Genomic DNA, 15034 nt, shown 5'->3' with positions numbered 1-15034 from the left:
TAGAAGTTAGAGCCAGCAGATGGCTAGCTTAGCTTAGCATTAAGACAGGCAACAGGGGGAAGCAGCTAGCTTAGACTCCCACCTAAGGCTATTCTGTATCAAAGAAGTGGACATAGACTTCATGACTTTATCTTTTTTTTTTTTCTTTTTTTTTTTTTTTTTTAAGATTATTTTTTTGGCTTTTTTTGCCTTTATTCATAGGATAGCTGAAGACACACAGGAAATGTGGGGAGCAGAGAGTGGGGGATGACATGCACCAAATGGATCGGCAGACCGGGAGTCGAACCTGCGATCAGTGCGACGAGGACTGTAGCCTCTATACATGGGACGCCTGCTCTACCAACCGAGCCAAACCAGCGCCCCCTCCATGACTTTATCATTGATATAAGGACATCCGTTTTAAAGCCTTAAGGTTTGCGTTTCTGCCAACGCCATCTTTATTTTTATCCTAATCATAAGACATAATTTATGGACGAGGACCAATATCCTGATTGACAGGTCGCTGTGGTAGTAAATTTTCAGTCACAGGTAGCTGTGCTGTCAACCATACCCTGTATTAATGTATATTTTTACTCTTTATGGGACAGTGACTTACCAAACTAACATCATGCTACATTAAAGAAGACTTTACATTTGCGATTGAGACCAAAAACTAATTGTAAAAATGTTTACTGGGATAAAAAAAAAATCAAATGAGAAGTAGAGTATTTTTTAAAGACCCATTTTTGCAACACCCCCTGCTGGCCATTAGAAAGAATATACGTTTAAGGCACGTTGCCTTCCTATATACAGTCTATGGTGCAAAGGTTACAAAAGCTCTTACATTTAGAAAGCACCATGTTAGACGTTAGAAGAAAATAAATTGCATGTTTTGGTTGTAAATGGATTAAAGTCCTGTAACACCTGAACTTGGTTTTTATACCGGTTTAACAAACAAGTGAAAACAAGCTTCAGCTGTGTCAGCACACAGATGTTGCTACTTTTGTGCAGAGCCAGTGTAGCTGTTTCAAACTGTTTCTACTCTTTTATTAAACTATTCTATCAAATAAAATTGCAGCTGAAGGAAAAGAGGAAAAAGGTGTCAGAAAGCACCAAAACAAACACATCGCCTCTGGGCTACAACACAAGAAACCACCTGTGTGTGCCTGCGTGGATGTCTGAGTAACACTGTTTTACACTCCTAACATCAGTGTTGACGACGCCTCTGTTGTTAAATCATTCACACTCTGAAATCAACATGGCACATACATATTTCACCTGTGGTAAACTGAGTCCGCTGAGAGCGTATCTCGCCATATTTCTCTACATGTAGCGGCTGAAACAGTTTGAGTGACTCACAGAGAAGCAGGCTGACAGGCGGGCTTTGAGCACCCACGCCCAAGCTGGTGACAGCAGCCACGGCGACGGTGTAGCGGACGTCAGGCAGCAGGCCTGTCAGCAGGATGGACAGAACCGCTCCGTCCACTGTTTGGTTTATGTTGTGCTCCGGCTCCACGCTGCCGCTCAGACACCACACCTGATCGATACGAGACGTGGAGGGTTAATGTTTGGATCTTAAAGCATGTAAACACGATTAGAAAGAGATAAAAGTATCCGATAATGAGAGTCATTTCTTATCGTTGAAGCTTAATCTGATTGTGCACAGGAGGAGAATGACAACAAAGATACAGCAGAGATAAAAGAGAAGGGATATGAATGCAATGACAGTTATAATCCTGACTTTGTACATAGATACGTGCTTTCATTTTATGTGTTTGATGTTGGATTAATGTTATAAATAATCCTGCTGTGAAAGAAATATACAGATTTATGAGGTAAAAGTAGCTGTAATACAATGTTTAAGTAGTCCTTTGTAATTAAAAAGCTTTATGGTAAAGATAAGATTGTTTAGAGACGGATGATTGGATGGATCAAGCCAATAAAACCTCATTTTGTTGTATTTTTAAAGGTATTTTAGCTTCTGTGTGCAAAGAGCAGTATGGATAGTGGTAAGTGCTAAAACTATGTAGCACTGAATCATCAAAGCTGAATAAGTAAAAAAGACTTATCAAGTCAGCATCATCGCTTCACTGACTCTGTAATGTTTTTACAGCAGCATCCATCATGCCAAGACGGAGAAAGGCTGCGATGGCAAAGTGTGTCTCAGATTGAACATCAGTGCGATTTACTGCCGATCAAATCAATTTCACCCTCATGAGAGTACAAACACTTTAACAGCAAGATGTACTCACAGGCTGAAAAGTAACATTTCACATTGTGCAGATTATTATATCAATATTACATTATTTAGTATTTTGTACGGTAATTGTCAGTGATACATGAACATGTTACTGCAACTGCTCAAGATGGAGCTAACTAAGCCACAGATAACCACAGCAGTGCTGATGTAATGCAAATGTAAACTAAATGTATAACAATGTCTTATACTATAAAAGTATTGTGAGTAATCCAGACAATCTAGAATCTTTTCTGCAGTTTGTGAATATAGTTGTGTATACATTTAGTGGAACAAAAAGTACAATGTTATTACCGATAAGATAAAGGATGATAAGGACTGCTGTGTGAAGGTGGTCAAAAAAATTACTTAAAGGTCCCATATTATGCAAATTCACTTTAGAATGGTTTTCTAACAGTAATATGCGCCCCCAGCCTGTCTACAAACCTCCCCTAAATGAGAAAAATCTATCCTCTCCCTCTCTTGCTTGCTCCACTTTTCATAAAATGTGTGCTGAAACAGCCGAGTTGAAGATTTTCCCTACATGACGTCATGAAGGGCAATAACTCTTCCTCTAGGTTGGTGACCCCGCCCCAGATAAATGTGTGGTCTGCCCCCTTAGACTTCCTCGCGGGCGCCATTTTTTTCCTCTCGCAAACGCTGCTCGGGTAAAATAAACATGGCGAAGGTGCGGGCAAAACACGGCGTGTCAGGATGAGGGGGTGGGACACAATTGCAGACTGGGGGTGTCTTAAAGTTATCTCAGAGGAATAACCATAAAAATTGCAAGCGATTAAACAGAAGAGGGGGAAAAAATCACAATAATAACAAGCTAAAAAACAAACTGCCTTCACTAAATAACACTTCGATAGGGGGGAAGGAAACCACAGCTGCCGAGCAGCTGACAAGACACTCAACTTTCAGGGAGACCAAGAAAACACTTCTGAACCAAAACACAAGGCCGGGGCAGAAAAGACCTCCCCCACACCAAGAAGCTAGAAATGGTGAGCAAACCAAAGACACTGAATGAACCTCTCACGACCTCTGATGGTGAGATAATGAGTCAGCACAGAGCACTGGAACCCAAGGGTACATATATATATATTGGCTTCCTACACCTGAATCAGGGGCGATCAGACACACACACCTGATGATGATTTCCTCACCAAACTCAATGAATGGCAAGTGTGAGTGCCCCTCACAATGTGTGTGTGAAAGTGTGTGTGTGTGTGTGTGGACAGATATACATCCTGTTTTTCCTTATTTTAATTGAAAGCTAATTTGACGCTCTGTTCTTTGGTGTAATCAAAAGACCCATCTTTATGCTTTATCTTTATGGATGTAAATGATGCCATGTACTGGAATAGAATTTACATACAAGTTTGCCTAAGTGTTAATATTTTTTTTGTTATTGTCTTGTTTTGTTTTGTTTTATTAATTAAAATTAAAATGAATTAAAATGTTCATACTCATACTTTGTGCTGACTTTTTTCCTGCCAGCCTCCTTGTGAAATGTCCGCAGGAAGTCGGGGTGAGCAGATGTGTAAAAGCAAGTAATAGTCAGCAACATTTACCGCGAGCGAGTGGGCGGATTGATGACGTTTTTATCAGAGAAACCAGAAGAGCGACACATAACAGGATGATTAAAAACATCCGAGGTTGAAGAGGAGGGATCGTTTACAAGATGACAGTAGCAAAGATGTCTGCAAATTGGAGCGATGAAGAGATTCGGGAGCTCCTTCCCCCGTCTGACAGGGAAAATCTCTTGCTGCGAGGGACATGTGTGAGAGGGCAACTTTCAGGGGCAGACTGTGTTGAAATTTTCTGGGAAATTGTCAGGGGTAATGTCGATTACTCATTAGTTTGTTCTAAAAGTTTGGCACAAGCCGAGTAAGGCTGCGGCAGCAATACTAAAAGACTTGTTTATTAATTCAACTTTGCATTTGTGAGACGAAGAGCGCGTTCCTTCCTCTGTCAACCGCGGCACAGCCTCTTTCTAAACATAAAATTTACAGCACAATATGCTCCCACAGTAAAAGCACTCATGTAGAAAATTAGCATTATAATGGAGCAAACTTCAGCTGCTATTCATACTGATGGGATATTTAATCTGCAGCGAGTCATCTTTGAGGTCAGCAGCAACTATTGTTGTAAATAAATGTAAATCAGTGAAGCACTAAAATGTAAATACTCACCTTGTGGACTCTGCATAATTTACAATGAATAAACTTTTTATTAATAAAGTTTTTATGATGAAAATATTACAAACTACCATTTCAACATTACACGTTTGACATCTGAGTCACGGCCGGCTTTGCGAGTGTGAAGTTTTCAGCAAATTGAATGTTAAAGGGGATTAAGTGTGATCCTTGCCTGCGGCTGCTGAGCCTCTACATACCAAAGGATCTGCTTTTTCATGATCAGACTTCTCATAACTTTCTTCATGCTGACGGAAAGAATACATCTAAACAAAAGAACTGTGCGTTCCTCCTCTTTTTCTTTTCTTGGAAAAGCAGCCAGATGATTAGTAATCAGCGTTGTGCTCATGCTTGGAGACGGATAATCAGAACTCAGTGTTTCTTCGCAGAGCAGAACAGATGACAAGGACAGTCAGTGTACCACTGAAAATCTGATGACAAAATTGAGTCTCTTTCTGTTCTGGCAGCAGATAAGAGGTAATTACTAATGGTTAATTAAAATCAGCGTTTTTCACGAGTGTCTAAACAACAAATTCGGGGCATAAAAATACAAACATGGTGGATTAGAAGAACAATTAGTTCCACTCTATTTCTGCGGTCTACAGCTGCGTCTGTGATTGACAGGCTTAAAATTAGAAACAAACATCAGCCGAGGTTTTGTCATCAGGTTTCATCTCAGGAGTCGCTGTAGTCTGGTTCTGATAGCTGCAGCCTCACCTTGTACTCCCGGATGATCCCGCTCTGCGTGTTATGAGGCGGGGGCTCCCAGGACACGCTGATACTGGTGCTGTTAGTGAGCTGAACCACTGACACGGCCTGTGGAGCCGCGCTCGGAACTGCACACGGAGATAAGAAGGAAAACTATAATTATTTGAATTATTATTAACTGATACCAATGTTATTGAGAGAAGAGTTACACTCTATTTTAGAGGTCCATTATTCCAGATTATATCCTAATTATGTCGGAGAAGAGTCCTTGAAAGAAGTACGTCAGTTTGTACTTTTTTAACAGAAATGTATTTATTTATATTAAAGTCCTTAAAAGAAGCTCAGTTAGCATCACAGTTCATTCTTTATGTATGTATTACTAAGTGTAATTCTCAATATGTGTCACAGATTGAGATGTTAAGAATTAAGTTTAACACTTAAACACTGTCTCTATTTTACTTTCATAATTACGTAATTTCAGGTAACAACTTTCTAATTAATTAAAGAAATGATGGACTATAAACTAGGGTATTAATCATTTTATCCCCTTTCTTTAATTTATTTAACTTTCTTTTGAATTGTTTATCGCACAAACATGGTTTGGCAGTGTAACAAAATGTGACTGAACGTGGTAAATATGACAATGGAGCAAGCAGCCAGTTAGCTTAGCTTAGCATCAGGACAGGAAATAGCTAGTTTCATTCTGTCCAAAAGTTACAACATTTACCAAAAACACCTTTGTATCTCAGGTTTTTAATCAGCATAAAAACTGAAATGTCAAAGTCAATTTGTTTTTTGACTATTTCATCACAGTTGTTTTCCGGGGCGCGGCTGTAGCTCAGTTGGTAGAGCAGGCGCCCCATGCAGTCTCTACTCCCCACAGTCTTGTCTCTCTTCAGCTGTCCTATGTAATAAAGGCAAAGCCATAATGAAAACAAATTTGAGCTGTTGTTTTCTGAAGTTGATTATTTTGCAGTTCGAAGGACTTTGAAGGTCACTAGACCAGGCTGACAAAGAGTCCTCCATGTGACCTCCAAAAACAACATCTTTAAGTTGTTAGACTTCTGTGTTTTTATAGTTCCCGCAAATAACGTGTGTTAATTTGTAAAGTTTAGGGGATCTGTTTTTTCTTTTTGGACATTTGGACAGAATCACGCTAGCTTTTTCCCATTATTTCCAGTCTTTATGGTAAGCTAAGCTAACCCTGTATCATACTTAGCATACAGGCATCAGAGTTGATTCAGTCTTCTTATCTAACTGTCATTGTCTGTGAATACTGAACTATATAACCTGTTAGGACAATAATAATCACTGTGGCTCTAATAATTACTCATCTTAACTGATAATGAAAATAAGTTTTATGCTGCTGACAAATTCATTAAGAAGCATTTCTTACCCTCCTCAGGCGTCCGCAGCAGCACCATGAGGCTGTCGTGTCCCTGTAACTCATTGAAGTACGGCCGTATCTTGATCTCGTACTCTTTATTGCTGTGCAGATCCACTAAGATGGTGCTATGATCAGACGTGGCCTCCACATCCTGCACCAACCAGGAGCTGCCGATGGTTCGGTAAAACACACGGTAACCCTGAATGTAGCGAGACTGAAGAGCCACCTGAAAATTATGAGAAAGAGAAAAAGAAAAAAAAAGAGTCACAGAGTTCAATATTTACATCAGTAATCAGGAGCAGACGCAGCTGTGTTTGAACTTCAAGTTAATCTGTTTGTGTCACGTAATGTTTTGGAGGAGGTTTTGAAGTTAATGTTCAGAGATTAGCGTGTCCTCCGCACAGCCAAAGCCGACTTTGAAAAGTAGACGTTTTCATCAGCCAAGAATCCAACTCACAGTCCAAGAAATCCTGGCACTGGTGGGAGACAGAACGACAGGCTTTTGCAGGTAGACAGACACCTCTCCGAGCTCTCTCTGCACCTGTCTGTGGTCCACGCCCTGCTCTGTAGGACTCCCGTCTGAAACAACAAAGACACACAGTCAGCAAAGGCCAAAAAAACCGATATTCAGCTAAAAAAAGAGCAGCTTTTTGATATAATTAAACATTGCTCAGGGCAGGAGAGCATCACACTGAGAAAGCAATTAGTTTTTAGACTTCATATGCAAAGTTTTTCTAAACCATGAAGCACATTATCTTTGTGCCAGCCGCACAATCTGTAGCTCTAATTTCCTGCTTTATAAATATACACAGAAGTAAAGATTGTAAAGGAGGACTCTGATTATGAAAAGAACAAGGTTTCATTAATGTAACTCACCCTGCGTCCTGACGGGCTCAGATATCGGGCTGGGATCGCTGAGGCCGTAGGAGTTCACCGCTCGGACAATAAAGAGATAAACGGTGTTGGGGAAGAGTCCGACCACCGTGTGCCGCTCCTGCCTCACGTGGTCCGCCACCGTTTGCCAGGTGCTGCCCACTGATTGGCTGAAGGGAAAAGGTGATACTCAGTCTTACAAACATGAAATTACTTCTTGCGGTCATGGTTTAAGAACACCAATATTGTTGGATAAAACAAGTGAATTTGTTCGTGATTCAAGGATTTATAGATTTAAGGGAAAGTCAGATGATAATGAAGGTGAAGATCTTAATCAGGAAGACGTTCTATGGGACTATAAGTAAAATTTAAATAGGCAAATGTGCTAATGTGCTGTCCACATTGTTGCACTCCTGTTATCTTTAAAGCCCAGCTTCATTATCATGTTATCTGGAGATAACATTGGACTTCATCACAACTCTTGACCCTTTGCTGATGGCCTGATAGCAAGGACGGAAAAAAGAGGAACAGGCCATGTCAAAGAGAGAAATCTAAACCTGACATATTTGGTCAATCATGTGTAATATGGCAGCTGTAGTTGGTTATTTTTTTGAGATATGGGAAATGTCATCTTGTGGTTGTGAGAAAACTAAGGGAGGATTTCACTAAGAATGAATTGCGACCGCTGATAGCACCATCATGTGCACCCGCTATCTGCTCCGTCTCAAGGTCAGATTCACAAAGCAAATTGCAGATGATATTCAAGCCCAAACATAAAGTTTAGCAGATCCGTGCAGTTGTTTGCTCTTGCTTTTTGTCTGATTGTGAAGAGGAGCTGTCTGCACCTCTCTGCTGCACGGTGCTGCGCTCTCAGGGAGTAGTTCAGCGCACACTGACGGATCTCAACTCCATGCACAGATAGATGATGAGCAGGGAGAGGAGGGGGCAGCTCTTTAACAGTTTATTGTGAAGCCCAGACTCGACGGGTGTTTACTAGTTTCACTCTTTGTAACGCAGCTTCGTTTTTGTAAACAAGCGCGCAATAGCAGCTCGTCCATATAATAATCCTTGTCATGCGTAACGGCTCCAGACCGCCTGCTTGTGTCTGGGCCCATGTGCCGGGGTTGAGCCTTGCATAGCCCCAGACTGATCTCCCGATTATAATAATAATGATAAAATATTATTAACAGACAAATACATTTTTGATCACACAAGAGGTGGAATTGGTGTCATGATAACTGGAAACTCAGAGCGTGACAGCCGCTATAACACTGCGCCACAGCTACCACCACTTCTCTGCAGAAAGTAATATTGTCACTCTATCTGCGCGGTGCTGTTAGCACTGGCGTTAGTGATATAGGTGCTTTTTGCCACGATGCTCATTTGCATAGAAAGGGGCAGAATTTTCCCCAAATGTCTGCATCATGACTCATTTAAATACACGCAAATGGCACCGGAACACAGAGACCCTGTTTGCTCTGCAGCACACTTTGGGGGTGCATTCAACCCTCTGCATGTGCTTCGAGAATGAGGCGGAGTCTTTTGGTGTCATTTGCAGAGGTTTTGTGGACGCAATAGCTGCGCAATCCTTTAGTGTGATATCTCAAGGTATTTAAATATCATATGCAGGATTAGGGATTCAATTCAGGACTGTTTTAACTATTAGTTGATCTGTCAGTTATAATTTTGTATAATTAATAACAAACTTTGGTCAGAAAATGGTGAAAAATGCAATTATTGCAGTGCAAATCAAAACTTTTAAGTCATAACGTGACAGTAGAATGTGGAAGAAAAACATTTTCTTGGTCCTGTCCGCTAACTGTGTACTTGGTCAACTCTTGCTCCACCACCATGCTTGTCGTCAATGTCACTTCTCCCTCACCGACCAATCAAAATCAAGAAGGGGCGGGACTTCTGATTTCAACTTTGTCAACAACAATGGCGGAGCAGAAGTTAATTCTTTTTTTTTTTTTAAGGGTAAAATTTCCAGGTGTAGAGCTGCTGCTAAAGCCAGGACACGATTCCTTTCCATTGTTTTTGTTTTCTTTGTAAAATGTATTTGAATAAAAACAAATATTTAGCATACAGAGCAATTTAAAACAGACTTCACTACAAACGATCACTAATGGAAGTGGAAGTGCCATGAGTCAACTTTTGTAACCTAGCAACAGCAAGCGCCGGTGAGAAGCGCTCTGAATTTGAGGTTGTGGGTGCTGCCAGGGCAAAAAACAGCATTAGTGGACACAGGCCCTAAAGCAAGAGAACTGTCACTCAAAACAACATATCACCTCCCGAAATTGGATTCAGCAACATTTTATGACTTTTACAAATTGAAAAAGTTAATCAATCATTAAGGTTGCTGGCAACTACTTTACGATAAGCCCACTATTTGATTAATCAACTATCTTTTGAGCATTGTTTGGGATCTTAAATTAAAGTTTGACATTTTGGGAAATTAACATATTCACATTCTTGCTGAGAGTTAGATGAGAAGATTGATACCAAACTCATGTATGTCTGTTAGATATGAGCTACAACCTGCAGTTAGCTTAGCATAGCATAGAGATAGGAAAACAGGGTTAAAATCCATCTTTAAACACTTTAAGATCTCACAAATTAGCATGATTGCTTAATCCCTACCAAAACTGAAGTGTAAAAATGACTACCTCTAGTATCTTTATGCTAAACTAGGCTAACTATGTCCTGGCTATAGCTTTATATTGGACTGGTGATATAAGGATGGTGTCAGAAACATATAATAATCCAAACAGCCAGTTGTTCACACTGCCATGACTCTTATCAGCCATTATTGAACGTGTGCAGATATATAAATGTATCAGCTGCTTGTTGGTTCCATGAGATTGTGAGCATCTAAAAGCACATATCAGGTCTCAGCTTGCGGACGGAGCAATGACAACTTTTATTCCTTTCTTCTTTTTATTACAGCAGGTTATAACGACGGCCTCTGAATGGGTCCAGCGAGGATACAACAGCCCGATGCTGCAGGGACGGGGACTATCAAACAGCATGAGCACGATTTAACATTTTCCTCAAGTCCGTGGAGGAGAAAATGGCGATGTAATTACAACAAGCATGCCACAGCGTTTTCCCATCCTCGGTGGTTTTTTCTGTGTCACCTTTCTCACCGAATGTTCTCCAGAGAAACTGTTTGCCATTTAAATAAAGACATCCAGCGCTTTTTGAAAGCTGTTAAAGGGTTTGGAGTGGAAACAACAGCGGCTGCTTTTACATAAATACATCGAGATTTCGTCTCTTTTAAAGCCGAAATGTGTGAATTTTAATGTGCTGTATAAAAGTGTGGATAATATAACACAAAAGTATCATTTTTTATGCTTGCTTTGTTCGGCTGATGCTTAAAAACAAACATTTCAGAGCATTTTGTTGTTTCTGGAGCGTGCAACAGTGAGCGATTCTCTATCACCAGCTCTGCGTGCGAGGCAGCCACATACACACACCACTAACAGGAGTTTTGTGTGTGCCTGTGCCTGCACACTTGTTCTGTACCCTCTCTACTTCTCCTGTAATGAGTGAACTCTCCAACTGGGCAACTATCCCCCCCCTTCTTTTGTTGCCCCAGGACAGGACAGAGCTGCCGAGCTGACCACTGCAGTAATTGTCTCCTCCTTCACTCACTGTCTCTCGCCGAAGCCTCTGGTTGGTTGTTAGGAGCTGCTATGGCTCTCCTCGGGACGCCTCGGCTAAATACTGATGCAGGGAGTGTCACGGTTTCACTTCAGGACGTCACTTAACAGGGCTGTCTCTCCCTCAGGCAGAGATGAGACATTTCAGACTCTAATGAGTCTAAATGAAGAGGACTTCATTATCCGGGAACAGTCAGAATATTATCAAACAGAGAGAGCTTTTTAAGATAGCGAGGCCTGAATTAGGGGCGGAAAGTGCACCAAAGTATGATACTCGAGTGGAGACTGTCTTTGCTGAACTTTAACTGAGGCAGAAGTAAAGTGGGGTTGCATAATTATAATAATACTTATATATATTTCACTGTTGGTTCTCCTACATCTACCAAAGCATGTAAAGAAAACTAAGTTAAAGGACATAGAGTGTGTTCTGTTGCTCAGGAGGAGTAGAGAGACAGATGTGGGCCCTCATCAGTCATAAAGGGTCTAATGACAGATGTTATAGAAGCATTTTTGGGTAGATGGTAGCTCAGTCTGCAGGGACTTGGCTCAGGAACCGGAGCAAGGCACCGAATCCCCCAGCTGCTCGGGGCGTCCATGTGCAGCCCCCTCACTCTGACATCTCTCAGTTATTATAGTCCATAGAGTCCTGTTGTGCATGTGTGTATTTCGGGCTTATGTGTGTGTAGCATGTTTGTAAAAGCTGAGATTTCCCCTGAGGGATTAATAAAGTATGTAAAATCTACACGAACCAAAGGTTCCTCACAGCAGCTTTAAAAAAGAACAATTTGTCCCCAACATTATAGAAGTAGAAGAAGTCATGATATTTAAGCTCATAGGGGCGGGTGTGGGAGAGTTGGTCGTTTCTCAGTTGGAAGGGTGGGGGTTCGATGTCTGACAGTCCACATGTTGAAGTGTCTATTAGCAAGACACTGAACCCCACGTTGCTCCCAAAGGCACAGCCATCTGTGTATGAATGTACATGATTGAAGATTGGCACTTTGCACAGAAGCCTCTGCCATCAGTGTGTGAAAGGATGAATGTGACATGTTGTGTAAAATCGCTTTAAGTGGTTGCAAGACTAGAGAAGTGCTGTATAAGTGCAGTCTATTTATTACAGATTTTATAAGGTGTCTAAAAGAGCATTTCTTTCCTCTTTCCGGGTGGTTCTACAGGACATGTGTTTGTGTTCGATGCGACCAATGAGCCACAGCAGGCGCTGCAGTCACCTGTCTATCACGGGGGCGGGGGTGTTAATACGCACCGTCCTCCCACTCCAACCAGCCGGCAGTCATTAATTATCACTCAAATCATAACTGATAAGTATACATATGTTCCATAGCAAAATAATAATGTTAATAAACAAATCAAAATTCAATAGTGTCTTGTAAAATTTTAGGACAAAAAATCAGGATATTGTGGCTTCGGCAACATCAATTTAACCGTTCATTTTATTTATTTTTTTTGCTTTTTGCTTTTATTTAATTGGATAGCTGTAGAGGGACAGGAAATGTGGGGAGTAAAGAGAGGGAGGTGACATCAAAATGACACCAAATGATCGACAAACCTTGAGTCGAGCCTGCAATCAGTGCGTCGAGGTGTGTAGCCTCTTTACATGAGGCCCCTCGCCCCTTCACTTTTAAACAAATGGACAGTCTTTCCCTTCACTTTAAAGAGGTAATAGAAGTCTTTTAACTAAAGAAGTTTACCTGCACCACATTTAAGGTCAGCCAAAATAACCTACACCAATAACAACAGGTAGAATTAAAGGGATAGTTCCGTTTGTTTGAAGTGGGGTTGTGTGAGATACTTATTAATAGTAGCAGCGAGGCTGTATGCCGCTGCAGAGAGGGTCAATCCCACACGTACAGTCTCACCTAAAAATCAATAGTGCTATCGATTGTACGCTTTATTTGAATAATTCACCGTGGTTCACTTTTCAGTAAGAAGGCCTCTTTATTTGGCACTACTTTGTGTGGACCGCAACACATACGTGTTACTACGCCTGCAGCGTACGGTGTCGGATCAGCTGTTTGCGTCAGCGGTTTGTAGAAGAGACAACAAACTAAAGAAAATACAATATCATGGAAACGACAAAGTGGCGTTCGCGGTGAGGACCAGAGGACATCGTTGTCCTTCATGCCGTGAAGTAAAGTGAAGCACGATCCAGGAAGTACAAACCATTTAGCTACTTGATTCTAAAATGTTATGTAACTTATAAAAACCATTCATGGTCTTTTGCTCTCATCATAAAAAAGTGACCTTGTGAAGTTTTGGAAATATATTTTAAAAAAGCTACTTTTATACCTTTAATGTGCTTTTTTCTCCTCTTATGATGCGATTTGATCGTTGTTGCTGTTATCTGATGTCGTAACTTATACTCACTCCTGCTTGTTTTAATGTGATTGCTCTCACTGCTACAGCACTCAGCACAGAAGGGTGCTATATAAATAAAGACTGTATACTATTTCTATTTCTATGCATCCCAGCTGTCATTAAGATGAAAAACAAGCAGTGAATGACTTGTACTCCCACATAAGTACATACTGTATTTGAACTCTGCAACTTAAAGTCATTTATCCACAACTCTATTTTTAAACCAATGTATGTTTTAATCTCTGAGTGTTTTTACGAGGGAGCCACAACAAGGATTCTGTTTCATTGTGACGGACAATAAAGTTTTTCTGAATCTGAAACAGCTGATGTTTTGTTGTAACACCAGGGTCATATCTGAATTTACTGCTGAAGTGTCATTGCGTACCTGAAGGCCTCGATGATGTAGGAGGTGACAGCGGCCCCGCCCTCATGCGGGTTGGACTGCCAGGTGAGGGTGACGGTGTTTTTGGTCACCTCTGTCACTACAGGCTTCTGCGGAGGCCCCGGGAGCTGAATGAACTCGGACACTCTTGATCCTGATGAGACTCCGTCCTCTGTTACACAATCAGAGACGACAGCGCTATTACATCACAAGAGCAGGAGGACTCTGATGAACATTTGGGCCGAACTGAGGTGGATTTTTGTCCCATTATGGCTGAAGACTCTTGCGAAGAACATTGGCACAGTAAGTAGTTTCTTGAGCACGGAGGTGTAGTGCGAGAGTGACGGAGTGTGAAGTGTAACAGAGAGACAAGAGTGTGAGTGTGAGTGGTGTGAGTACCTCTGACAGTCAGCATCCCACTCCAGCTCGACTCCCCTGTGGCGCTCGATGCCACGCACGTGTACATCCCCGAGTCGGTGTCCTGTTAAGCAGAAGCCAACGTTTGAGACATGGCGCCCAAAAGAAACGCAAAGAGAACAAACGCTGTGAGAAAGATTTTAATTTTTGAACGACAGGTTTGATCTGTTTGGACGACTTAGAGAAAGTTTGCATCAAGAATGTCGACAGCAAAGTCATGACTTTACTTATTCGTAGCATTAGCTCAATTTACTGTAAGTACCATGGTTTGAGTTACGTCTATAATATCATTCTCTGTACATTTCCTCTTCTACAATTCAGTGAGAAATACAGCATTTTTTACTCCACTACATTTAACAGGTATATGAAGTAGTTACTTTACAGATTACATAACTTTTTCTCCTTATAACACAAAGGTATATAAAACATCATAATGTAGCCACACAATGAACATGTAGCCCATTGGTTCATCAACCATAATATAACATGTCTAACATTAAAAGTTCAGATTTTGCCAATAAACTTTATTGTACAAATTCCTGAACTATAACAATCACAGAGAAAATATGAGTTTCTCTGAGAGACATGTTGCTTTTAAACCCACTTTATTATTTATTAATTTAATTGGAAACTTTATTTTCTATACAATATTCGGTATGCTTTCTGTGCTGCTGTGAACTGACTGAAAAATTCTCTATGCTATTGTAAAATGAGATTTGTTTTGTCAAGGTTTATGCTGTAGATTTCCTCTTCTTAGGTAATAAAGATAATTCAATTTAAGGGTGAACATTTATACTTACATGGTATTCTGTTATTTTA

The 15034-nt window shown here is 40.8% G+C and overlaps 1 protein-coding gene across 1 annotated transcript in view; it reads right to left on the bottom strand.

Annotated features, from left to right (window-relative positions):
• Positions 1 to 15034, bottom strand: part of LOC138596792 (roundabout homolog 2) — a 64347-nt gene that overhangs the window by 10069 nt on the left and 39244 nt on the right. Inside the window, exons 10-16 of the mRNA XM_069668151.1 lie at positions 14198 to 14279; positions 13802 to 13970; positions 7385 to 7551; positions 6966 to 7087; positions 6518 to 6734; positions 5131 to 5249; positions 1339 to 1516 (exon numbers count right to left, since the gene is read on the bottom strand). Coding sequence (XP_069524252.1) covers positions 1339 to 1516; positions 5131 to 5249; positions 6518 to 6734; positions 6966 to 7087; positions 7385 to 7551; positions 13802 to 13970; positions 14198 to 14279 — 1054 coding nt within the window. The remainder of the gene's footprint in view (positions 1 to 1338; positions 1517 to 5130; positions 5250 to 6517; positions 6735 to 6965; positions 7088 to 7384; positions 7552 to 13801; positions 13971 to 14197; positions 14280 to 15034) is intronic.

Source organism: Semicossyphus pulcher, unplaced genomic scaffold (genome assembly GCF_022749685.1).
Source record: "Semicossyphus pulcher isolate SPU_LCO1_2020_fin unplaced genomic scaffold, fSemPul1.0.p SCAF_19, whole genome shotgun sequence".
In the NCBI taxonomy this organism is placed as follows: domain Eukaryota; kingdom Metazoa; phylum Chordata; class Actinopteri; order Labriformes; family Labridae; genus Semicossyphus; species Semicossyphus pulcher.
The sequence above is the reverse complement of the archived record's forward strand: the minus strand, read 5'-3'. Positions and strand labels throughout refer to the sequence as shown.